Consider the following 27,186-nt stretch of genomic DNA (forward strand, 5'->3'; position numbering starts at 1 on the left):
AAAATGCTAGGCTGATGTCCAACTTGGACTCTGCCCAAGATGTTTCCTTAGTGGGATCACAGATCCCCAAAGTATGAGAAAACCCAGTGCTACCAGAGATGACGCTCATGTTTTAGGCGTTGGCGGACACACCGCATAGCATTGGGCAAGCCATTTCTCCTTCGGTTCTCTTTCACCGCTCATGGCAAGATGCAAACCCCAGGTGGGTACTGGCCTTCAGCAGGAGAGACATTTGCCAGGCACAGTGGCTGAGCCTGAGGCGAACCCGGCTTAAGACACATGTAGCTAGAAATTCATAGCATTGCTTTGATTTCATTGTGTTTCTTTATGATCATCTCTTTATGGTCAGGCTTTTCATCTGAGATTATAACGTTTCCTTTTCAAATGAAGTTTAAGTTACGCAAAATGAATTAAGTCCTAGAGACCTACTGTACACTATGGTCCCTGTAGTTAATGACAACACATTGTACACTTAAAAACTTGCTAAGAACACAAAACTTATGTTAAATGTTCTTATCACAAAAACAAGAAGGCAGGAAGAAACTTCTGGAGGTGGTGGATGTGATTGTGGTTTTGATTATGGTGTTAGTTTCATGGGTGTATACCCGTCTCCAAACTCATCAAGTTACATACATGAAATATGTGCACTTTTGTTAACCAATCACACTTCAATAAAATGTTTATTTTTTAAGTCAGGACTCTTTGGTTTGAGCATTAATTTATTAATTTGATGTCAGCTACTTTTAAAACTCAACCAAAAGTATACCAAAATAAAATAAATCTCAATTGAGAATTTTTTAAAAGTTAAGTGAAGGACTGGAGTGTTTACAATAGTAAAGAATAATCATGCAGATGGTGTGCTAAATCGAAAAAACAGAGGGTCAGTTGAGACAGGCTGGAGATCCAGAAAGGCCGTGATAGGGACCCCTAAACAACTGACCTGAGACTCCTGAGCCCATGTGAGCCGGAGAGGCGACCGTTGCCCAGATCACCCAGCCACTAGTGGTCTGCTTACATCACTCCTGTCGTGACACCTGCCGCGCCCTGGAACCTGAGCGCTCCCAGGCTGCAGCGCGCAGCGGCAAGGTGCTCTTGAAAGCCACCGCCGGGGTGTTCTTGGAATTGTGTGATTCACAGCACTTCCTCTAGGGGAGCTATGCTCTCCCAAGGGCCAGAGGCCTCTCTTCACTGCTTCCTTCAGTCATAAAAATTTTCCCCAAATGTTTGTGAATTATTTGGGTTTTGGATTGGACCCCTCACAATCTGAAGGATCAACCTACACACATATTGCCTCTGTGTGTTGTATGTACTGTGTGCATGCACGTGATTACTTATTGAATAAATTCCACTTCCTCGTTGGTCTGCAACACAAAAGAAAACATAAAAGTAGCCACAAGTTGGTAAAATATATTTTATTTGTTCATACAAAGAAATAGTATCAATTACCAGAATTTCATTTTCCTAGAAACATCTTTCTCTGTGTAAAATTAATTTGTGTTATACATAGGACAAAATACTTGATTTAATTTTTTGTACATATTGGCTATTCTAACATCCAGGTTATAGAAGACACACTGCTTGAATTTGCACAGTATTTCAGATTACGAGGCTGAATGAAACTCAGTCATAAATTAACATTACAAGAGTGAAAAAAAAATCTAACCACACTTTTAAGATTTATTGACCATCCTTGTTGATCAACTGAACAGAAAAACAACATTGTCCTCTGTCAGCATTTTACATACATATTAAATGGAACCTCCCATTTTCCTTTCTTATGAAAATACCCTGGCAGGATCCAAAATGGTTTCTCCAAAGGTCTAAAATGTATCTGCCATTCAAAATGACTTCCAAAGAGAATCTCATGAGAAGACAATGTCTCCTCCTCCTTCATCCAATTAAGTCACTACACCTACATATCTTTGTAGGCACCAACTACCAAGTTAACAGACTACTGTACAAACACCTCAAAGAAAGCATGGAGTACAGAGAAACAATAAAATCCTCCAATTTTTTGTTCATAGTTTTGTTTTTAATGAGAAAGGAAACAAAACTGAGAGAAATAAAGTATTCCAATGACTATCAGAACTTTTCCTGTGAACTGGAAGGAATGCAAGACATGTACTAGGACAAATTGCCGAAACGTAAGATGGCGTCTGCTTCCCAGCAGCTAAAAGTTAAGTTGGTGGCTTGCAGACTGCTCGAACAGGGAGAAACCCAAGGCTCAGTCTAATGTGTTGCCTAACTTCTCCAGGAGGAAGACATACAGGGTCAGGCCCTGCAATAACTGTCACATGATGGGGTGTAACCCTGGGGCAGACGCTGTGTCCGGATCGGTCACGAGCTGTAAGCCAGCAGAGCCCCGTGAAGAGAGGCACAGGGTGCTTGATTGATTTATTTTACATAGAAAACTTGCTCTAGACCTTCAGTGCTTATTATCACCATCTGTTTGGATTCAAGGATTTGACCCAGAATAGAATCTTGACCCACTTCAGTGTTTATGACTAAATGATCCTCCTTCTATCTGAAAATTTCCTGTTTCAGTTTTAAGGCAGGGAACAAACAACTCCATCAAAAATTGTCCAGCTTGGAAAGAGGGCAGGGACTTCAAGGAGAAGGAATAGCTCGTGCTTGTTTTCCAACTGCTTTGTCGCAAACCCTCCTCTGAACTTCACTGCAATTCTGTGTCATGAGCTGGTCAGATCATGAGAGCGGCCAGAAAGCGGACAGGACAGAATTAGGTGGAAGACGTGAATACCGACTTTTACTTCATGCTGTCATTGAAAAGGTGTTGTCAGTTTTATTTCAAATGAGTCTGCTGATTGAAAAGATACACAGCTAATTAGCACCCTCTGCGGAAATCTCTGAAACACAAGTAGCAAGAGGGGAGAACCATGCTAAGATTACAGCAGGACCCCAAGTGCAGGTTCTGCGCTCCTTGGCAGAGGCAGCAACAAAGCTAGGAAAGGAAGAGAACATCTCTGGAATGCACAGAGCCCGCGGGCCATCCTCCTGCACAGAACCTACAGGATGACAGTTTTGCTGTTAAGCACGACCTAGCAAGATCTGGGCCGGAACTTGTGGGCAAATACAAACCAGATCATCAAGATATCACTCAAAAACCATTGACATCTCTGATCAGTTTCTAAAAATGAATGATTTTATTCTCTTCATATAAGTTTTCTTACTCTATCGGCAAGTTATTCCTTACAACATACAAAAGTGTCCTTTGTAAATATCATAACTTAACTATTATGGCAATATGTATATCTTCCCATACATGCCTCAAAGAATGTATAAGTCCAATAATGATTCTTTTATGGTGGAAGCATTCTGGTTTAGAAAACTGAAGATAAAGTGAGGATGTCATTATGTGATATTGCTATGTGGTTACCCAACTGTTATTGGCTAGTCATCATGAAAGATCCCCAGCTGCTCTCTCAACAGAGAGGCATGGGGAGAGCATTCTGCATCAGCAGCAACAATTCTGGCAACCCTTCTGCCAAGACCAGGCTAAGACAAGAGACAGTTGCACAAATGTCTGGCTCAAGTGCTCACGGGCAACGTGGGGCCAGCTTCCCTGGCCTGGCCTTACAAGGGCTGCTCCTAGTTCTCACTGTTTGGCTGCTCACTATGACAGACAGTATTGTCCATCTGTGGTGAGCCAGTAATTCCAAGGAGAGGAGTTCCAGACGTCAAGCAGGGGGTCAAGGACACCCTTCCTCTGCCAGGCCACCTGTCCTTCTGAGGGTCCTTCTCTTTTCCCCCATTGAGGCTGTCAGCCTACTGGGATGTGCCCTACATGGCTGGTTCTGTGCCTAACAGCACCTTGGTAGATGCTGATGGCATGGGATGTACCTGAGCCCTTTGGGTCTCAACACCCGAGCACCCTAGGTTTGTGCCTATGGCTCTGCTAGCCTGGAGAATTCTTTGGTGTGTCAGAGCAGAACTGGAGAATGGAGCATGGTGAGCTCTCATGCAAATTAGGAGAGACCGTCTTTATTTCTAAAGCAGCACCCAAGCATCTCGCACACGTGACTGGGAAAGAGGGGGCTAACATTTGCATACACATCAAGCTGGTTAATGAACCAGAGACTAGGGCAAAAGAGGATGCAGGGCCATCCTTCAAACTCAAAATCTGAAGGAAACGGACCCTGGCATGCTGACTCGGAGAGGAGGTGGGAGTCCCTGCTGAGGCGGTGATTCTCCCGCGTGCTAAGCAGACAGGGAAAACCTAGCGGGCGGTCTGGGATCCACATCCTCGGAGATGGCCGCACGTGGATCAGGAAGCTGCCCCTGAGGTCTCACCGGCCGAGTGCAGCACCGCTGGGGCAGCCAGCGCTCCTACGAGGTACATGGGTGGGAAGAGAAATCGAAGCTGGGATGGGAGGCCCAACACGCACGGAGACGGCAAGTGAATTCAGACAGCGATCGAAGGCTGCGTACCCGTAACAACAAAAATCTCAAGTTGTGCTTTTCTTCTTCTTAAATATAATGGGTAGGGAGGGAAATAGAAGCACCATCAATTGTGAGGAAAAGAACAAAATATTAGAGTTAAACACTTTGGAATGTTAACAGATTATGAAGCTAACTCTCTAAATAGAGTGTGGCTAGGCAGCTTAGTGAATTAATTGTTTATGAATTAAAAATAAATTATTATAAAATATATTTCTGTACATTTTACATACATATACTTTCTCTCAATATATAAGCCACGTGGTAAGCTACACGGTCCCGGTGCCTTCAATCCCAGCCAAAGTCATGCCCGGTCATCTGGTAGAACTTGAGGTTGAAAGGCCGGTAGAAGTCACGCAGTCTTTGCACCACCTCGCGGTCGATCTCGGGGTGGGTCCGGCCCTTGGTCTTGCCCAGGCAGTGCGGTTTGCTGCTGCCCTCGGCCTTCTTCAGGCAGGGGAAGCCCTTGGTCTTGTTGAAGTAGAAGTGCTTGTCGGTGATGATCCTCTTGAGGCCCAGGAAGTCCTGCACGCGGCCCAGCTCGCCCGCCGGGTCGCTGATGAGCCGCTCCCCGCTCACGAAGAGCATCTGGCCGATGGGGAAGTGGCGCAGCCAGTGCTCCAGGTGCTTGGCGTAGATGCCGATCTGGATGGCGCTCCACGACGTGTCGATGAGGCCCGCGGTTCTGTTTTTGAACGTCAAGCTCTCGAAGGAGGGGATGTCGGGCCGCTTGGAGAGTGTTTGCGTGTAGTCCGAGATGGCTCTGGTCACCGGGTCCCGCACCACCACGATGAGCTTGGTGTCCTTGGACATGGCCGAGATGCGCGCGGGGGCCTCCCGGGTGACGAAGTAACTGGGCGTCTTCTCCATGGTGATCTGCCCGTCCAGGGTTCGGGGCATCAGGTCCCTGGGGAAAGGAAACAGACCACAGAACGTGACGCCTCTTTGGCCACACCTCTCAACGTCAACACTTCTAACCCAGGCTCCCTCCTCATTGGGAACAGTTATAGAAATAGGTAAGAAAATGCAAGCAGAATTTTTGACCTGAAAGGTACATTAATGTCCCATACAAAGTTTGGAGGCCGGACGCCGTCTACCTGAAATGTAAATGCCCCTTTCTACAAGGTAAAGAGTAGGATACAGGTTTCTGTAAGATCTTTTCGGGCTGCCTCTCAGTGATTTCTCAGGTTATTCTGCTTCTGCAAGGTCCCAAACATCTGATGTCAGAACCAAAGGTCTCTGGGTGTGTGTGCCTTTCCTAAGTAACAGCACCTGAGGCCCCCCGAGAGTTCTCTGCCCACTGCCCTCACTAGCCTGCCTTCAGGTGCTCACCAAGCCTGGGCAACTGGGCTGTGGGCACGTGTCCCCCTGGGCCAGCCAGGCTCCCCTGTCTTCATCACAGTGACCACTGACAAAACACCTCTCCTCCGAAGTGCATCCGTGAAGGCAACAAAGCCCGCAGCAGCCAAAATACGGGCTGAAATCAGATGAAGCCTAAACTGCTCCAAACGTGCCAAGAAGAAATTCCATAGACACAACTCTAGAAGCTTCCAAAAATACTATAGATGCCATTAAAAACAAACAAACAAAGGACTTGTGTGATGTCTATTGCAACATTAATTTGAGCAGAAGTATGTAGACAAATTTGTTACAATCTACAATATATACAGGCCATCCCAACAGGACCAAAATTCAGTTTCATGGTGGTAATTAGCACTAAAAAAGAATAAGACTCAGTGATGTGAGGCTGTGCCCTATTTGCTCCCTGAGCCTCAGCATCCCAATATGTGAAATGGGAATGATCCCACCTACTTTATTCAGTTATTAGGTTTATAAAATCACAGCAGTTTGGCTTCACAGTTAAGGAATGTGGGCCTGGCAGGTGGACTACCTGGGCTCAAATCCCAGCTCTGCCGCTTACAAGCTGTGTTTGCTACCTTGAACAACTTACCCAACTTTCTGGGCTTCTTTCCTTCATCTGTAAAAATGAATATGTTAATACCTACCTCATGTGAGCTTAATGAGCATTAAAACAATTAATGATCATAACATGCTTTAAACATGCTCAACATAAACATTATTATAATGTTTAATACACAATTTATTAGGAGCATTGTAGGAGCAAAGTTGAGCATGTGTGTGAACAGGCTCGTGTACACATCCAAAGGAGATGTGGTAACTAACTGGGCACTCAGTTTTGCTCACAAATGTACATTAGCAATGGGATAGAGATTTCTGAATGATTTCTTCCTGGGGCCAGGGATTTAAAAATAAAAGGAAGGGAGAGAGGGAGGGAAGAAAGGAAGGAATGAACGAACAAATGAACGAGAGAGAGGAAGGAAGGAGGGGAGGGAAGGGAAGGGAAGTGAAAGGAGGAAGGAAGGAGGGAGGAAGGAGGGAGGGAGGGAGGGAAGGAAGGAAGGAAGGAAGGAAGGAAGGAAGGAAGGAAGGAAGGAAGGAAGGAAGGAAGAGAGGTAATTTCCACATCCTTGATGAGGACATTTACCTCTCAGCAGGACATTCTAAACTTCCAGTTTCAAGCCACTCCTACCCTAATGAGATTCAACTAACCTAAGGAGCACATTCATGGAAATGATGCTATAAACTCGCTTGGCACCCACCGGCTAGGGCAACTCCCTGGACAGCGCTCCTTCCCGCGTCCCTGGCTTTGGCTTAAGCTGGATTGACCCACTTTGCTCATTAACCACTTAGATTAATGCAGCAGTGTCATCAGGCTAGTGTGATGGGAGATTAGAGTCCCCAACTTATGTTGCATTTCACTCAAAAGCAGGTCGATTCAGATAAAGTCCAAGTTTTTTCCCCTCACATTGAGCCATCAGCAATGGGACAGTCTACGACAGTTTAATATACAGAATTAAAGTGCTGCCACCACAAGTGAAGGAAACCCAACCCCCAAAGCTGTTCAAAGCCATTGCTGAGGGGTGGGTTTGGATCTGTCCTCAGAGAGTCCATCTGACCCAGCATCCCCATCGATCAAGGTGAATGAGCCTGCATAGGTCACAGGTCACTTAACCTGTCTCAGCTTTTTCATCTGAACCATGAGAAAAATGACAGTGACCACCACTTTGGGTTTCCAAGGGGACTATGACCTGACCTTGGCACCAAGCCCGGCAGCCAGCTTAGCTGATGCTAGGAAACGTTCTCAGTGATCTTCTGTTGACAGAATCTTGGCAAGAAGTAAGGGAGCAAGGTTTGCGTAGGGGTCACTCATGCTCCCCCACCAAACAAGGGCCCAGGGGAAACCTCGGCTCCTGCGAGAGGCAGAGACGCAGCGACGCAGCGACGCAGGACACTGGGCGCTGCGCTTGGCCTGCCCGGGCTCCAGCACCACTCTGAACCTTTGCCGCCTGCCTTTCCCTACTGTCCTTAAGGAAAAGCCTCCTGGGGACTGAACAAAACAGCCAAATGGGCCATTGTAAATAAGAAACCACATCAAAGGACGGGCAAAAAGGACATGTGAGAGCATCCCTAGCCTCCGGTCTTCGGGCACAGCTTCCTGGGCCACAGACAAAGCCTCTCTGAGCTGTGGGCAGATTTCCTGTGCTTGACTGCCTGCTGGCCACCCAAGCCCTTCTGGGCACCGGCCCCAGGGGCCCTCTCCCCAGGACGGTCTGCGTTTGCAAGGTACATCCGCGAGCACTCAGAGGCCGCAGGGCCGCCCCTGACTATCCCACTGGCAGGCAGGGAGTCTGCTGTGACACCAAGGCTTCTCAGCCCTTGTCCACGGCAGGCCTCACGGTCACTGTCCCCTCAGCGTGCCTGGCGGCCGTCAGTGAGGGGCTGGCTAGGCAAGAGGCACCACTGGGCTTTGCATCCTTTCCGCAACACCTCCTGAGCCCTCTCTGTGGGCTCCCGGGGCGCTTCCCAGGGGCACTTCCGTGGCACATGAAGTGGAACAGGATGTGCCTCCCCAGAATGTGTCTCTTTGGCATAAGGATTATTTAAGGCTGATTATGTTTAAGAAAGAGCAGACACAGGGAAATCTCTGAAAACCTAAATAAAAGCCATCATTTTGTAAGGGATATTTACATTCCTAAGGGAAATCTCCATTTGTCAGGGCCTCCTCTCTGCACCAGGAAGGAGACATGGCTACATCTTCAGAAATCTCCTCAATGGAGTGGGCGTGGACTGAAATCTGCTAACAAACTCACCCTTGTTTTTCTTGGTCCCCTCCCCTAACTGGCCGCTCCCCACCCCCAACATCTGTCTTTTGTCTTTAGCTGCAGATGGTATTTAATGTGATGGTTTGGGTCATTCAGGGGAGTTGCTCGGTTTTCCTGGGTCTCTCCCATATATACAGGAGGTAAACAAGTTATTAAACGTTTGTTCCTGTTTCTCTCCCATTTATACAGGAGGTAAACAAGTTATTAAACTGTTTGTATTAAAAAATAATCTGTCTTTTATTACATGGGGATCTCAGTCAAGAGCCCAGAAGGGTAGAGGGAAAATTTTATATCTTCCCCTCCACAGGTAAAAGGCTCAGACAGAGCCAGCACCTCCCCGGCACACCCCGTGGGCGGCACAGGACAGACTGAGAACTGTGTGGGCAGCTCCTGGAATGGAATCTTCCGGAGAGTCACAGGCAAGTGCCCTCTCTCCCTGTCAGCCACTCATCTCCCCCCCCACCCCCACCTCCCTGCCTCTGTCCTAAAGTAACTCCTTTTTATTTGCTTCCCAAGCACACTTCCTTTTTCTCCTCCCTTTAGTGGCCACACTCTCCTGTCTTCATCCTCAAAACCTCTCTGAGCATAACAATGACTCAGAGAAGAAAGTGCGAGGGCGTGGCCGCGGGCGAGGCCACTCAGGTGGGCCCTTGGCAGGCCCATCCCGGCAGTGGACCCAGCCGCAGGGGAGCCTCCCGCGCAAGTCAGCAGGGAGGCTGTGGGTTAATTGAGCTGCTCATTATGAAAGCCAACTTCTCAAACTGATAGTCCCAGCTAATAATTATATAGTGCTGGAGCTCGCAGAGGAATTTTCACAGGCGTCCTCTGGTTGCATCCCTCACAGCAAGCCTTTGAGCTAGGTATTGCAGTCCCCGCTTACTCATGAAGAAACTGAGGCTAAAGAAGAGAGTGACTCACTTAGAGGCAGTTACAGGCCTGCATGTCAAGAGCTAGGACCTAGACTCAACCATGGGATGCTTCCCGTCCCATTTGCCACAACCCTGTCCCCTCTCCCCCGACGTCCTGTGTTTCTTCTTAACATGATGAAAGGATACACAGCACCTGCCCTCTCTTTGGACAGATACCTCTATTTTATTTCTCTTGTTCATAGATGAGGACCGTAGTAATAGGTATTTCAGTGCTAGCATCAGAAGACTGCCAGCATAATTGTGCAAAGAGGAGTCAGACTTGGGAACATCAGACCTCTTAGGTTCACACACTCTTGTGCTCCACGGGGCCCGGAATCTCAGCGGTCACTGCAGCACTCAGCCCTCCCTCCAGTGCCCCCGACTGGGCCTCTGCCCCTCTTTACCTGGTGGGCAGGAAGGGACACCTCTTTGGCACCTGGCACATACGACCGATGGGTGCTTGTGAAGCCAATGGGGATGAACAGCCTCTGGAGTGCAAGCCCGAGGAAGACGCGTGCTCACCCCATGAGAAGCGTCCCTTAGGACAAGCCCAGGGGACACTAATCAGTGGTGCAGGGGACACTACAGAGAGCGGAAAAGCTTCCACCACTTCAGTGAGACCTACAGGGCGAGACAGTTTTGTCCTCCCTTTTGGCCTGGGGATGACAAGCCCGGGGAACTTTCAGGAGCACCAGATCTGAAAGAGCAGGGGCCAGCGAGCAGGAACCTGAGAACCAAGGGGATTTGGAAGGAGTGTTTCAGGCCCTTGGTGAGTTTGAGGATATTCACAAGGAAGGGATGGGCTGCCTCTGTGGTGGGGGTCTCGCCCTGGCTGCACACTGGAATCCCAGGGCGCTCTGAACTAAATGCCTGGGCCTTGCCCGGGACCAACCGAGACAAGCCCGTGTGGGTGAGGCCCCGACACAGCTTCCGGTAGAGGATTCAGTGTGCAGCCGGGATCGGAAATCATCAATCTGTGGTGTCCGTCATGCAAGTCAGTCATTTATTCCACAGATACCCAGAGCCACCTAAGAGGAGACATCATCGGGGTGGAAAAATGGAGAAAACGATATTGTAATTCATTATTTAAGTTAAAGGACTAGAGTTAAGTCCAGAGAGTGATGGTCACGCTCGGTTTGCTGAAAGCAGCCCACGTCCCAGAGTGGGAAAGGGGGACACCCCAGTGTCATACAAACTGCACAGAAAAAATAACGCAATCGAATACACCAAATGCAGTCAGGGTCGATGAGAAGGGAGGGAAAGGATGTTTGTTGCCTTTCCTCCGGCACACATGCGCGCACACACGAAGGGCTACCATATACAATTCGGGCTACCAGCAAAACACAACGAGGCAAACTGAAGGAACTTGGAAGGACAATAAGGTCATTTGTACTTTTGTGATAATGAGAGGCTCACAGATGCATCCAATTCTTTCTTCATCAAATGTTAGATAACATCAACCTAAACAGAGGAAAGGAAGATGCACAGGTAAGGACCAGTGCTAGGGCAGGATCATCTGACTTACACTTTTGCCAGGGTCTGTGCCTTAAAATGAAACTAAAGTCATTTTTCAAAAAGATCCCATGAAACTAAGGTCAGTTGATGTCAAAAATGACCACTGGGCCCTTCTCCCCTTTCCTAATCTTGGGGCCGGGTGGAGGAGGTGAACGGCCAGGCTCAGTTACGAGGACTTAGAACCTCCAGCCTCAGGCCCCAGAGCTCACCTCTGCCCCTGCACGTTTGCCAGTGGGAGAAGGGAGCTGAGAAGTGAGCCGATGGCCTGCAGGGTCAAGCTTCTCACTGGGGCCTGGCCGTCCCAGGGCTTCGGAGAAGCACGGTTTGCACTGAACCTCTCAAGGCTCCACGTGGCCCTTATGTATGATGCTGGAAGCAGAATATTAAATATAAACCTCAGGCCTAAGTGAGTATGAAACTCAAATGAACCAGAGAAGACCTACAATGCCCTCTAATCCTGATGTTCTCCAGGAGCTAACGTTGCCCTAATTTTCTTTTTCTGCTTCTTTGCTTCCTTGGGTGACACGCCTGTTCCCGTGGCCCAGCAACTGAACTTATTAACTTGAACTGGCAAATTACGCAACACGAAAAAGGAAGATGACTGAACTGGGTGTAGCCTAACCGACCACAGCCAAACAGATGCTGAGACAGGCATGCAAAACCGATGATGGAAGCGGAAGCACTTCAGAGAGGAGACGGAGCTGCAGGCCAGGCTGGGGCGGGTAGGCCCCTGTCCCACTTTAACTGAGGACACTGGAAAGCGCTGGAGGAACACAGGGCCACCCCTTTTCCCTCCCCCTTTGGGAGAATGACGGCCTTGCTTGGCTGCAGAAATACCCCCACGTTTTCTGGACTACAACGATTCTTTTTCTTTTTTAAAAAACTACTTTTTAACCTACTGTACTACTGGATAGTAAATAATCATTTTTGGTCTCCAGTTCTATTAATTTTGACAAATGCATAGATAGAGTTCCATCAACCCAAAATCTCTCCCTTGTGCGTTTCCAACAAAAATTTTAAAGCAAGCTATTTTCACAGGACAAATCTCCTCACAAATAGTCAGAGGCTACCCAAATCCTTGTTTTGATACTGTTTTGAGGAAAGTATTGATTGATATGGGAAAATTGGTCAATAGTAACTAAAAAAAAATTGACATAGAATTATTTACTGTTGCTTAAAAAAAAAAAGAAAAAGACAAGTTTTCTTCAGGAAAGTCTCTGTTAGTCCTCCACTTCAAGTTCTGCTTTTAATTGCTAAGCCTCACTGGCTACCTTCCGGCCTTTCTGGGCCTCAGATTCCCGGCTTGTGACTTAGCAGAAGGGGCTGCACTGTTCTGCCCATTCTGGTAAGTGCCCTGGTGAGAGCCGCGAGGGCTCAGGCCAGGGCACCGGGATGCCACAGCATCTTCATTCAGCTTGTCCACGGAGCCCAAACCAAGGAAAAATCTTTACAAACAGCAGAATCATAATTTCTAGAAGGGTTACGTCCCTCCTCCCCACCCACAAAAACAAACAAAACTGCCAAACTTGTTCCTGGCTTCAACAGTTCCAAATCTCTTTAGGAACTAAGGATGACTCCTTAAAAAAGGTAAAACAAGAAGTGTCTGTTTTTTTGTTTTTTGTTTTTTTGTGAAGACCCTATAAACCCAATAAAACAAATAGCAGCAGCAAAACTCAACCCCCCTGGAATCTCCAGGGATCAGAAGAGAGGGTGTGATGAGCAGGCAGCGCCCAGGGGATTTTTACAATGGCAGGTCATGTCACTGTCGTTCTCCCAGATCCCTGCCGTGCACGACCCCAGGACAGACCCTAATGTGAACTGTGGACCGTGAGGGATGGCGACGCATCAGCGCAGGCGACAGAACAAAGGCCCCACTGCGGCGCGGACATGCGCGTGGCTGCGCGTGCAGGGGCAGCCGGCAGAGGGGGCGCGTCCCTACGCTCCTCGGTTCCGGGGCGAACCGAAAGCTGCTGTAAAACATGAAGTCTTCTCTACGAGCTCTGGGCTTCTCCTTGGAGATGAGTGGGGCCCCACCACCCTCAGGGCACCAGCCTCACCACCTAAACACCCGCCGGCCTCTGCCACTTCGGGCGGGGATCCCCGCGCGCTGCCTCGGCCCCAGGGGCTCCTTCACCCCCCAGCCACGCCGGGGGAGAGAAAAAAGTCCCCTCTGAGGTAAAGTGAGATTTGTAAAAGGTAGCGTGTCTGAACCTAAGGCGGGCAAGACCAGGGACAAAATATCAAACTTCCTGACTTGGGGTGGGGGCGGGGGAAGGGCTGGATCGGATGAAAGGACTCCCTTGGGTGGCGGGCCTCTCTGACTAGCTCTCCGGCGGCCAGCGGGCCACCGGAACCCCTCCTTCAGCCTCCTTCTTGGCCCGAAGGCCCGCAGGGTTCCCAGGGGAGACGTGCGGGACCAGGGAACCAGATGACAGAAGGCAGCGCTTTGTTTGAGCCTCACTCTCCCCAACACGGGGAGCTCAAGGAAGCCCACTCAGCTGGCTAACTTGTGTGGATGGAGAGGGGCCACGCACGACGCCTGGCGAGCTCGCCAGCGGGTGGGCAGCGGCACACAGCGGCCTCCCCCACAGGATGGTCTTAAGTTAAAACTTCCTAAGTGGGAGGCATGCGGGTAGTCACGTGCTAGGCCGGTGGTCTTTTCAACAAAGGTCAGTCTCCACCTTCACTGAGCCTGTCTACTGCCTTCATGCATCTACGATAACCTTGAAAAAGGGGTTAAGGCCTTTGGAAGGTCAGAGTAATCTGCTTTTTTCCAGACCCCTCTGGGCACAACCTCCCACCAGAGCAGGAGACCGTGGAGCCCCTCAGTGTCCCCTGGTTCCCCACATACCATCCCTGTGTGCTGCAAATGCTCATTGTTTACTGTCCTCCACCCACCAATGTGAAAGAAGTATGCGTCTCTCCGTTTGCCTCTTTAACCAGCCTCAGAGACTTCCCCCCTTTGCTTTCTCCCACCTCCCTACCCTCCCTCCGGTGGATTTCATGCAACCATCTCAGGCGTCCTCCCTTGATTGCAACATATAAAATGAACGGCAACACTGCCATTTTCGGGAGCGTTTTCTCAATCTGCTGGGATTTTGCTCCCTGACAACTGTAGTCAGTTTGGTCAAATAAACTCATAAAAATTCTCCACCGGTTTGGACGTTGCTCATGACGACACTTGAAAGGGTGCAAAGGGCAGCTGGGGGGTGGGGACAGAAGGTGACGTGGAGGGAAGGTGACAGGGAGTGGAAGTGGTATGGAGGGGAGGTGGTGCTTCCAAGAGGCGAGCTCCACCGCTGCCAGACGAGTCCTAGAGGCGCAAGACGCAACGAGGCTGCGGAGGGGCCCGTCCAGGTTCCAGGGGGCACTTGGCACTCCAGGCCGCAGTGAAATCACTTTCAAAAAATTCAGGGGGAAGAAAAAGGGTGGGTACCACGGTCATTTCAGTTCCAGTCACTGGGCTTTCTGCAGCGACCCGAGTGGGCCTGGCCTATCCTTATCCTCTGTGGAGGCCAGTTACCAACCCTAAACATCCACCCCAACCAGGACCCCAAAAACCTCCTTGGTTTCTTTCCACCTCATGACCTCATCAACTACAATGGGTCTCCAGAGTCAAACAGACCAAAGCTGCACCACACACGCGCTCCTTTCTTCTACCAAGTGAGACACCCAGGGACCTGAAAGAAACCTTTCCTGGAAAACTTGACTATAGACAATGACAGGAGCCACAGCCTGTTCTGAGCATTGTAACTAGAACTGTAAGTTGTAACTCTGGGAAGTTTCTTCTTTAAAGCAGCTTTCTTCCCAGGGGAGATGGGAGGAGGGGTGGGAGGAAAACGTGCCTCGGGGCCCAGTCCCGCTTATCTGGAACCTCCTCGCTTTCGTAGGAGGACTCAAAGCCCACCAGTTCCAGCTCCTCTTCAAAGGGCCACATCTCCATCAATAACCATCTCCATTTGGGGGAGATGTTTGCATATCAAAGAACTCCTTTGGGAGAACTTAAAATAATTTAAAGTGAAATTGTAAATAGTCTAGTTCTCAGTGTCTCTCTGGTCTGGAGGCTGGGGCAGTGCGGCTACCGGAAGTGATATCATCATTCATTACCAACTTTACAGGGTCCCCCCCCCACCCCTTTTTTAAGGTAAGGGGTAGGAAAGAAGAAAAATAACAAAGGATAGGTTCCCCCAGGCCGCCTCCTCTTCCAATCCTCCCTCCTTTCCCCACTCCCAGCCCCCATCCTCCAGCACAAGGATTGGGCCTCCATTGTCCTAGAGTTTCAATACTGCTCAGAAAATGGAAAGCCTTTGAATGCCATAAGGGGGCGGGGCACAAAAGAGCATCTCGCTCCTCTGGGTCAACTCCAGATTCCTTTCATTTTGGCAGAATCCTCTGTTATAGACCTTGCTTCACAAAGGCCCGAGTTCCTGTTCCTGGAAGGGGCTGGGGGGCGGGCGGGATGGAGGGCGGGTTTCAATTAAAAGCTAATAGCCTTTTGTGTAGGAGCTCTCTGGGGCACTGCTCATGTTTATTGAACATCACTGTGTGCCAGGACAAATCAGTGAAATCAGAGTAATCTGTGTCCGTTTCCTGAAAAAAAAAAAAATTTTTTTTTGATCATAAGACATAAAGACATAAAGAAAGAAAAGAAAAGAAAGAAGAGTTTTCTGAAAAGCAGACTTTAGAAAGTAAAATCAGCCCTGCCATTGGGTGGAGGGGGCTGGAGCAGAGGTCCCAGAAATAAGAATAGGGCACCAAAATCCAAGTGCTGTAGGGCAGGACTTGAAGCAGCTCTGCTGCTGCTTTGACAGATATGTCTGTGTGGACCTGTCCGGTCCATCCCCATCAGTGCTGGCTTCCCTCACTGGAACAGGCTCCTTTGCCCAGCGGTGCTGGGAGCCCCAGCTCTGCGTAGGTTACTTCCCTGGCCCTGCCCCCAACACAGCTGTACTCTGGGTACAGTTCACAAGCTCCCGTAGTTTTCTCGCAACTCCCTGCTTCATCCCAAGGCAGAATCCTCTGTTATAGTGCCCACACTTCCACCACCACCACCGCCACCTCCACCACCTCCTCCACCACCTCCAGTGCCCTGGGTAACTCAGTGCGAATGTTTGCCAACAGGCCTTTCCTCAAGGGCCTCTGAACCATTCCGCACTGGGGTCCACTCACAGCGAATGACAACCACCACAGGGAAGCCAAGTGTGGGCGGTGCCTCCTGAGACTCCAGACATTCAGGGGAAGCACAGTGGGCACTGGGTACGTGGGGCCATGGGTTCTGGCTCCTGGCCTGCCCCTGACAAGAGCCTGAGACCTTGGACCAACACTCAAAGCTTTGAGCTCAGTTCCCCTGTGTGTAAAAATTAGCGTATTGGTTTAAAAGGGTGTTCTTTGGCTCTAAAATTTTATAAGATGACCTTTACACTCTCCACTCTCCCACTCCAATCCTATCCCACCTCCTCCTTCCGCCAGCAGTAGCTTGACACAGTTGGCAGAGTTAAAGTGGAATCTCTACGAATATTTCCTGATTGAATATGTACACACTGTATCTCAGGGGCATTGGTGTAAAACATCCCCAATAGCATAAATCAGATAGAGGTCAATGGCAAGTGTACCTTAAAACATATGCCTATTTGTTAAATAGCCTGGTACTTCTGGAATAAGAAGAAAAGTGGGGTTCAAGGTCAGGTTGTGTGGCCTTGGGCAAGTTGCCTAACATCTCTGAGCTATCTTTCCTATCTATAAAATGGAAATATTTGTCCTTCCTATTTTATAAAAGAAAATGTTGAGACTCAAAGGTAGTTTGTAGGTCAGTAAGCTTTAAAAGCAGCAAAACCCTACCTAACAGTAATATGGAATGAATCCTTTCGTATCCCTTCTATTATCTCCTTTGACATATGGCTCTGGATACTAGGAATATTTCTAGGGAAATACTGCCAAGGAAAAAGAAACACCAAATTGATTCTTAAATGCAAAGGCTCCTGTAAAAACAACATGTGAAAGAGTCACGGTTTCCTTAAATCTTTCAGTTGGATGAAGAATCCCATATTTGGACCTTTCTCCTTAGCACCCTGGCAGGACCCAGGAGATGAAGGGAAACTGAATTCCCTGGGTTGACATCACGGAATGAATGTGATGATCCAAGTATGAGGACTAAAAAAATACCTTTTCTCCCATCTTCTAATTGTAGCTGGGCTTATAATAAAGTTAACAGAGACAGATAAACATGAGAAAATATTCAAATTACAGATGTACCTGCCAAGGTATCATAAGACACGAGACCTGAACAGGAATTGGACAGGTGAGGTTTACATGAGATTGTGGACAAAGGAGAAAGGGGACAGCAATGGGATTTCAGGAGGGAAAAACAGGTAATTTATAGGTAGCTAATAAGAACAAGAACCTGTCTGGCAGGCAAACCCTTTCTGGGCAACCCAGAAGCATTGGGACATGGTGGTGGTGGAGGTGGTGCTGATGGTGGTGGTGGTGGAGGTGGGGGTGGAGGTGGTGGAGGTGGTGGAGGTGGAGGAGGTGGAGGTGGTGGAGGAGGTGGAGGTGGTGGAGGTGGTGGAGGTGGAGGAGGTGGTGGAGGTGGAGGAGGTGGAGGTGGTGGAGGTGGAGGAGGTGGTGGAGGTGGAGGAGGTGGAGGTGGTGGAGGTGGTGGAGGTGGAGGTGGTGGAGGTGGTGGAGGTGGTGGAGGTGGAGGAGGTGGAGGAGGTGGAGGTGGTGGAGGTGGTGGAGGTGGAGGAGGTGGAGGTGGAGGTGGTGGAGGTGGTGGAGGTGGAGGAGGTGGAGGAGGTGGAGGTGGTGGAGGTGGAGGAGGTGGAGGAGGTGGAGGAGGTGGAGGTGGTGGAGGAGGTGGAGGTGGTGGAGGAGGTGGAGGTGGTGGAGGTGGTGGAGGTGGTGGAGGTGGAGGAGGTGGAGGTGGTGGAGGTGGAGGAGGTGGAGGAGGTGGAGGAGGTGGAGGAGGTGGAGGTGGTGGAGGTGGAGGAGGTGGAGGTGGAGGAGGTGGAGGTGGTGGAGGTGGAGGAGGTGGAGGAGGTGGAGGTGGTGGAGGTGGTGGAGGTGGAGGTGATGGAGGTGGAGGAGGTGGAGGTGGTGGAGGTGGAGGAGGTGGAGGTGGAGGAGGTGGAGGAGGTGGAGGTGGAGGAGGTGGAGGTGGTGGAGGTGGTGGAGGAGGTGGAGGTGGTGGAGGTGGTGGAGGTGGAGGTGGTGGAGGTGGTGGAGGAGGTGGTGGTGATGGTGGAGGTGGAGGTGGAGGTGGTGGAGGAGGTAGTGATGATGGTGGAGGAGGTGATGATGGTGGTGATGGTGGTGATGGTGGTGGAGGTGGTGGAGGAGGTGGAGGTGGTGGCGGAGGTGGAGGTGGAGGTGGTGGAGGAGGTGGAGGAGGTGGTGATGAAGGTGGTGGTGATGGTGGTGGAAGAGGTGGTGATGATGGTAGCGGAGGTGGAGGAGGTGGAGGTGGTAGCGGAGGTGGAGGTGGTGGTGATGGTGGTGGAGGTGGTGGAGGAGGTGGTGGTGATGGTGGAGGTGGAGGTGGAGGTGGTGGTGATGATGGTGGCGGAGGTGGAGGGGGTGGCGGAGGTGGAGGTGGTGGAGACAGGGTGGTGTTGTGGGGGAGGCGAAGGAGATTCAGCTGGCTGGCCTGCCGGGAGCCTTCCTGTTTAACGCTAAGGTGGATATGTTACGTTTCCCTCCAAGAGCAGGCCTTTCCATCTGAATCTCTTGGGCAGAAAAGGGGCATGATTAAAGGTGCCTTCTGAGGACTTTGCTTCTTAATACTTAGCTTAAAAATCAATATATCACCAGGCACAGTGTTGGGGTTGCAACACTTTGGTTCCCTTTACAAGCAAAGACAAATGGGGCAGCCTTTCTTACATACACAGCCTACTTCGGAGGATTCTTTCTTTCTTTTTCTTTTTTCTAACATAGCAGAGAATGGGGTTTATAGGAGCAAAACAGCCACAGTTTAGAGACGAGGTCCACCCTAGGCTGACGAAGAGAAACTCCAGAACTGCTGAAACCAGACCCACATTGTGAAGACTTGATACAATCATTTGCCTTCCTGCCTCCCCACTGTGGGGCCAGTAGGAGTTTGGGACAAGAAAAATTCCAGTCAACTCTTGACTTAAGTCCAAGATAATGGCTCCGTTTCGCTCTCTGCTTCCTTTCTTGACAAACAGAACCCCGTTTTATGGTTATCAACTGAAAACAGTATAAAGTAAATTAGGTCAATAAAAACCTTGAGACAGAAGTTTGAGTTAAGCTAAAATAAAGGGAAATGAGTGCAAATAAACTTCTCTTATCACAGACTTAAAATAGTTCAAGAACATTTTAGAGAAGAAAAGAAGTACTTTCCTCCCAGGGAGAACATCCAAGGGACTGTATAAACTCAGGAAACTGCTGACAAAGAAAGAACTGCTGTTTCTGTCTCACACCCCTTGTCGTCACCAGAACCCTCCTTTCCCCAGCTCATCCGACCTGGTGCTCGAAGCTGACCACGGGGTGTCTTAAGAAAATAAGCCACAGGGCAGTGCCTCTAAGGACAACTCTGAGGACACCCAGCAAAGACCCCCTTTCACACCCTTTTTGGAATTCTCAGCTTGGGAAGTAATGGAAGCTTCTCAGAGTCAGGAGGAAAATAAGTCCAACTTCCCCAAATTCTCATTCATTCATTATATGGTCTACCATTTTCTTAATCAAAACAATAACACTTGCAGCAGATTATTCTACAGAGCACTACCTGCCTTGTGCATTTTGTATCCAAAGACAGGGGAGGTGGGAAGTGTTGGAGGCCGAAGCTATGGTCAGATGTCTGTATTCTTTGAGGACCCCCATCACTACTTCTCAAATGCTATGAGACCTTGGCAGATGACGCTACCTGACTGGCAAGTCTTAAAATTTCCAGCATTTCTTCTGTGCTTTAGACAAAGCGTTCCCTCCTGACCCCATGACTCCCACAAGGGAACAAAACTGTAAGCACCAAAGAGATCAGATAACTCAATGATTAGTGAGAGAGCGGCTAAGAATTACAAGTGAGATTAGCCTTTTACCCTGTATTAGCCCAAATGAAAAACTAACCTGGTAACTATTTTTAAGCCTAATGAGTATTCCTAAGAATAAAATGTTTGGTTGAAATGTATTGCCTTCTACTTGTTTAGACTGTGAACTTGAAAGATTTTTATCTTCAAAAGAAATACAAGAAAACAACAAAACACCAGGCATAGGAAGCTCTTAAAAATAGCTGCTGAATGAAGGCATGAATGAATGAATGAAAGGGACTGAGCGAGCCATGCTCACAGCTAATGACCAGAGGTCACAGTGCAACGATGTAAAGAGAATTGGGGGCAGCCTGGAATAATAAATTGCCATAGAGGCAGTCTTGAAAATGGTGATGATCTCAGTATCCCCACGGCCAAACAAGTTAATTCTAAGCAACGTTTATGTAACATCATACCCATTACATTAAGTGACACAATTACATTAAGAGGCCCTGCCCATAAAGAAGGTCTTGAACCTGAATTAGAAGCTAGAGCAGAGAACAGGCATGGCATTAGATCATGTTCCTTATTTCTCCTGTGGGACAGAAGCAAGCTGTGACATAGCTCACTCGCGAACTTGAATGCCCCACCTCTGGTGGCCGGTAATAAACCATCTTCTCTATTTAAACTAATAAGTGGTTACAGTTAATAATGAGATAATGACATTAATTAGCTGATTTATATTAATTGTTATTTTACATATTATTTTGCTTTAATTATTATTTTAATTTATTTGCCTTCCCAGGCATCCATCAACAGACGGTGGATTAAGGCGCCCCAGTGCCTATCACAGGGAGCAAGAAGAGAGCTGACTAGAAATGCAGATGTTATACGGATCATGGATGATCAAAGAGTCAGTGAAATGGCAGGTATGTATCAGTGCTGGGATAATTCTTGCCATCCAGGAGCACACTGTATTGAGAAAGAAATCCCACATGTATGAAGTCTACCAATGGATATCGTATACTGGGTTCAAAATGAGACGTGTGGAAAGAAGTCCCCAAAGCTTGTGTCCTTTGAGCTAGTCCCACGGGTAGGTGGAAGTGAAGGCATCAAGGACAAAATATACCTCAGTTTAGGAGTGTAAGGCAGTGAGTGCGCCATTTAGCCTGGTCTGATGGCTTTTCTTTCTTTCCTCGAGGCACGGTGGGCAATATTGGAAAGACTGGAAAACAGGCAAGGGTTGCCCTCTGTCTACACTGCCCAGACCCCACCCACCGCTTCCCCAGACATGAATCCAAAAGCAACACCAGAAGCCAAGCCTTCACCATCTCTCATCATGCTCAGCAAGCCATTCAAGTGACTCGACGTTCTCTACTTCTTTTCTCACCACTCCACCTGACTCTGCTTCACCCCCACCACGAGCAAGTTCCTGCAATTCCTCACAAGGGTCATGAAGTTCCCGGCCCCCTCTGGACGTCCCCCTCCTACAACATACTTTCCAGTCCTCCACCATCTGACACATTTCTATGGTGTTCGTTCCTTTCTCCATCTGGCTTAGCAGTCCTTGTTCTCTCTATTTTTTTTTGGCCACCGCCCTTTAACATCATCCCTGCACATGTGTGCAGGCACATATACACACTCAGCACAACTTTTATGTGTTTGCTGTTACAGTCCTGGAAGGCTTTGAGCACTGGATTGTTTATTATTTCCATTGTGACAAGAATAAATGACTGTTGGATGAATAAAGGGTGAATGAATAAATGAACGAATGCAAGACAGAATTTGAATTGGATCCCAGAGACAACAAGAAGCCACATCGAAAGGAGGAGGTGAGCGGCACGAAAAGTGTATTAGGACGGGGGGAGACACTGCTTCCCAGCAGCACAGACAAAGCGGATTCAGACTTTTAGCTGATTAGAAGCTTCATGAGCCTACTGAAGACTGATAAAAAATAAATACAAAGAAATTTGGAATAAGCAAAAGAAAAAGAAAAAAAAGGATTCCTAGGTGTGTCCACTGGAAACCCCTGCATTGGGTAAAGCAGACCCTTCTGATCATCTGACTCTGGCCTTTTTTTTTTTTTTTTTTTGCCTTTGAGGTATTTTGCAACTCTGTAAACTATAGACAGCAATGCATCAACACAATAAAATTCTTGACCAGAGGCATGGGAATAAATGCTTTTGAGTGGAGATTTTGTAGACTTGGCTCTCTATCTCCCAACACATGCTTCCTGCTTATTTTTATATTCATCTCAACTCTCCTTTATTCCAAGTAAACTCATGTTGTTTTGACTTCTCCTTTGAACCAATGGTTCTCTCATTAACAATGAGTGAAATAAAACCCTTAACGTGATCATTAAGGAAATATAATCCATACTATTATATCTGGATGAGAGTCATTAACTTTACCTCTTCAGTTTAGAAAATGATCCTTTACCCGCAAGGCTGGATGCACCATGCGTTTCCGGGGGCGGGGGGCGGCGCTCCTACACCAGGGGCACTGCCCAGTCCCCTCTCTCAGCCAGCACCGCCCGCCCCCTCCCACCCCAGGACCGGAGCTTTCTTCTGAGCACCTTGTATTGTGAATGTGCACTTGAGGCTACCTTACCTGTGAGGGCTGCCAGGAAGCTGAGGGGCATGGGCAGCCGCCTGAGAGCCATTTCTTAGGCCGGCTCCTGGCTCCATTTTACGGCTCCACCATTCATTCTCTTCCTGGACGCTGACGCTGGATGTATTGGCGGCCCTTTAGGTGTCATTTAAAAACCACCCTAAGTACCATTTCAAAAGGATGGATACGAAGTTGGTGCCATTCAGGAGATCTGAAGGGAAAGGGGGGAAGGGCAGTCCCAGTGCCAGGACAGCTAATGTCAAAAACATTTGGAAGGAAGGAACTCAGCACTGCTGGGCACAGGTTACACACGAGGAAAGACGTAGGAGCAAGGACCACCCTCAGTTTCTATGCAAAGTGGATGGTGGGCACGGCACTACTGAGTCCTGTAATCAGCCACGTAAACGGTGGCTTTGCCCGGTTTCCAGGGGGGTGGTCGGCAGCAGGAGTTAGGTGCCCATCCAAGAGGCATTGTAAGCAAAGGAAGGTTTAAGGTTTTGTGTCCGCGTGTACAAACAGAAACTGAGAAAGGGGAGCACCAGGTTCTAGGGGAGGAAAGGTTTGCTGGGCCAGCAAAGCCAGTCCTGGGTCAGCCTGGGCTCGGCGGGAGCGGGCGTGTCCCGGAGGCCAGCCAGAGGCGGGGTGCTGGAGGAATGGCTGCTCTCTGAGGTGCTCGGTGCCGAATAAAGACTAAGCTGCTACTTCGCCCAGCGAGTCCACTCCCAAACGCTGGGGCTGGGAGCACATAGCACTGAGCCCCTGAGCAAACAGCCTGGGAAGGAGACAGCAAGGGCTGTCTCTCCACTGCCCCATTAGCCCGTCGGGAAGTCAGCTCACACCCCTGCTTGGAGAGTTGTCCTGGGCTTGCGAAATGTACATGGGCTAAACTGTCACTTGGAGGAGGCAGGGCTGCCAGGCACCGAACTGCGGAAGGGAATCAATTGGCTGTGGAAGGTGCTGTAAATCCGGTGCCCTAATGACCTTGCGATGTCTCCGGGAAGGCATCTGGAACTCCAAGAGGTGTCTCTCCCTGAGCCAGATACGGTGTCTGTCCAAGGAAAGACCCCCTCCCCTGGACCGCCCCTTTCTCTGATGAGAGCCGGGTCTCCTCTTATTCAGAACAGAAATGGGGCTTGTAAAATATCCCAACAGACTGCTATCCTTGCTGACTGCACAACAGGCATGATGCTTAGGGACCGTGGGGAATCTGAGACAAGGGGTGGACCCTCGTGCCAGTGCGGCAGACGGGCACACACAGCCCAGCAGCCAGCGGCCACCAGCGGCTGTCGGGCGCTCCGGGCCCAAAGCCTGGCTGAGGTGGTTCCCAGGAGGTCAGAGCAGAGCGGGCAAGCGTTCTCCACCCGCGGGTGAGGCCAGCAGCACGTTTTGGCCCCGTGAGCTCTGCTCACCCCCAGATGCTTTGCCTGAACTACCGACAAAGAACATGTGCCTCTATATTTTGCCAAGCACTGAAATAATGCACTGGCATGATAAGGGGTCTGCATGTGGTCTTGTAAAGCCACAAAGACACTGCCTGCTACAGCACTCCAAGTTCGCGCGCCAGAGAAATGCCCGCCTCTGGTCATGAATCAACCAGCTTCTGCGGTAGCAAAAGACGGCTCTCCCTCCTCCTTGTTCATCACGAGGTCAACTCTACGACCTTCCTAGCACTGTATCCAGAGGAAGTACTGAACATTCTGGATCTCGCCGGCTCCCTGTGACTCCCTTCTCAGGAGTGTTTCCTCCATTTTAAAGATGGGGAGAGAGAGGCTGGAAGAGGTTACGCGGAGTTGCCCCAAGTCAAATACTGGGCAACAGCAAAGCCAGGGCTTGGACTCCAGAATGTTCAACCCTGAGTCTCAGGTTCCTCCGACTCCTCGGCATTTGTATGAACCCCCAAGATCGAAATGCTCAAATCCAGCACCCATCCCACCAGCCCCATCTCGTAATGACCTTTGTAACGAGACTTTCACCTTCCCTCCCTTTCTAACAAAAATAAAAAATAAAAAGGTTTGGTTTTAAATTAATCTGGGTGGTTACGTGGGGTATAATTATAATGAAATAAGCATACTTATCTAACTATCATATAAACATACGTATACGGAGATTAATTTGGAACGTGGGAGCTCAATGCCTCCCTGTTCTCTGCACTTCAGCCCTTACACCCTCATTTCAGAAGCTCACCTGTCACTCAACCCTACGGAACCAAATGAGCACAGAACCGAAAATCATCAGATGAGCCCTCCCCGGCCACAGCCCTCATTCCTGTCATTGTTCCTGGCCTGTTTCGCACACATTAGCCCTTGTTTTTCCAACTGTGCCAGTCTTCTGCAGGAGGAAAACACTCGCCCCCCAACCTAGGATCAACATCACAGACTAGCCTTGCTCCAGGCAGCACACAGCGCGCGTGTCTGCTGGCGACACACCCCCCGCTGGAGTGAGGAAGGGCTTAGCAGCCTTTCTCACAATGCCCTTTACAGGTATCACGGACAGATAGCAGCTACCCCATCAGCTCCCCCCTCCCCTTTAAATCAACCAGGTGGGTAAAGGGACAAGCGGGCTGGCTCCCCACTCGCGGAGGCCAGGAATCACAGCTCAGTCTGCCTTTAGAAGCGGGCAGTCAGGAGGCTGGGCCAGGCCAAACAAGCCTTTCCAACCAAGAAACAAACAGGCTGATAAATTAGCGCCGGGAAGCCACTGGGCCGAGCCCTGAGAATCGATCCAATAGGCTGCCTCCTCTTCTTGCTCATTAACTGTTTGAGATTACCATCGTACGGGAGTAGCCTCGCATCTGGAAATTAAATTAGCCTGGCTTTAAACCAGGAACGTCGAGTGGAAAGTATGTGATGAGCAGTCCCGGGGAAACTCCACGCCGATGCCCTCCCCGCAGCCGTCCCCCGGGGCCCCACACCAGCCCCGTCTCAGCAATTTCTCTTCTGAACAATAAGAGAAAGGGGAGAGATAAACACACGCCCCCACACCCACACCCCCCCCCCCCCCCCCCCCCCCGCAAATGGTCTGTACAGAGGGATAAGCTCCAGTAAGAAGGGCAGCAGGCACTAATTGCACATTCAGAACAGGTGTGTGCCTGCAAAGCCACCTCTTAATTACCAGGTTTGGCATTTTGGCACTGGCAGCCTGGCCCTGCTCAGCTTCTAAGAATGCTGAAACGGAGCGTCCACGGGGCTGTTCCTTGTTGTAGGTCCGAAGAGCTGAGAAGTGGAATTTCTAATTACATGGCTTTAGGCTTTACCCTAATGAAAGGCTCCGTCCAGGCAAGCAAAAAGCAAGCAGCTTAGAGGACGTGGGTCCCGGAACACATCCTGACAGGATCTCCAGCACTTGCCTTTTCTTTTTTTTTTTTTTTTCCCTGGGCGGCATCTTTTCTGATCACCAGCAAAAGCAATTCCTGTGTAATGCTATTCAATGGCATCTTGTAAATCCCACTTCCAAGCTGAAATGCTTGAGAGCAAAAAAAGGTGCAGGATAAGCTGTTACTCTCTGAACTCATGATGTTAAGGCTCCTTCACAAAAGATACCAGCCCCTGGCGCTGTCCGGCCTCACCTTCAGTTTTCCTCTGCTGGTCCTTCCCAGCACCCACCACACCTTTTCATGTAAACCTCCTGGCCTTTTCACGTGTATTTCCTCTGCCAGGAAGACTCCTTTCCCCACTTGGTCTTCACGTGAACTCCTATTCATCCGTCAAAACCTTGCTGGGCTGCCACCTCCTCTGGGAAGCCTTCCCAGGGAAGACCCTCCCCGACCTCGACATTAACGGCTCCCTCTGCGGCAGTGTCTCTGTGCTTTGAGCCCCCTCCGTCTCTGTGTGCGTCACGCCCTGCTGTGCTTAGCCATCTCACCCCCTGCCTTTGCTCCCTCTCTCTCTAGTCAATCTCCACAACGCAGTCAACTGGGATCCCTTCACGCTAACAAACACGGAACTGCCTCTCTGCCCCCTCCCCGCCCCCTTCCTCCGACGGCTTCATTCTGGTCACAGTGTCAGCTCACAAAATGTGCTCCCACCCACTAGACCCCCATATGTCCCTTCTCTTCCTTCAGGCCACTGCTCCATGTCACCTCCCTACAAAGACCTCCTGCCTAATGCAGGCCTTCTCTCCCATCGCCCTCTCCCTCATAACCCTCTGTCCCCTCCCTTTTTTTACTTCTATTTATGGCTCCCAGCACTGGGGGAGACCTTTTGTTTTCATCAGTTTACTTGGTGATTTGCTCCCTGCCCACCCCCCTAATAGAACGTAAGCAGCAGGAGGGTATGTATGAGCGGTGCCGATGAAATAGGAAGAATACTCGTGAAATGAATAAATCTTTGCATCCGCAGAGACTGGCATAGAATAGATGATCAATAAATTAATAAAATCAATGTGCAACCATAAGGAACAACACTGATACCGGTGGACATTCTAATACTGGAACACCAAGAGCTAAACAAAATCATCTAGGTTCCTCCCCAGTTGTCTGTCCCTGTTGCTGAGTTCCAATGGGCATAACAATCCCCAAGGCCCCTAAAGCCAGTT

At 49.4% G+C, this 27,186-nt stretch overlaps 1 protein-coding gene across 1 annotated transcript in view; it reads right to left on the reverse strand.

The window, feature by feature from the left end:
• Positions 1-1,439: 1,439 nt before the first annotated feature.
• The window catches only part of LOC129068791 (heparan sulfate glucosamine 3-O-sulfotransferase 3B1), a 41,580-nt gene continuing 15,833 nt past the window's right edge, over positions 1,440-27,186 (reverse strand). Inside the window, exon 2 of the mRNA XM_054571214.1 lies at positions 1,440-5,362. Within this exon, the coding sequence (XP_054427189.1) occupies positions 4,744-5,362 (619 nt within the window). The 3' untranslated portion in view covers positions 1,440-4,743. The remainder of the gene's footprint in view (positions 5,363-27,186) is intronic.

Source organism: Pteronotus mesoamericanus, unplaced genomic scaffold (assembly GCF_021234165.1).
Source record: "Pteronotus mesoamericanus isolate MK-2021 breed Mesoamerican mustached bat unplaced genomic scaffold, CSHL_Meso_final contig_22, whole genome shotgun sequence".
NCBI classification, from domain to species: Eukaryota; Metazoa; Chordata; class Mammalia; order Chiroptera; family Mormoopidae; genus Pteronotus; species Pteronotus mesoamericanus.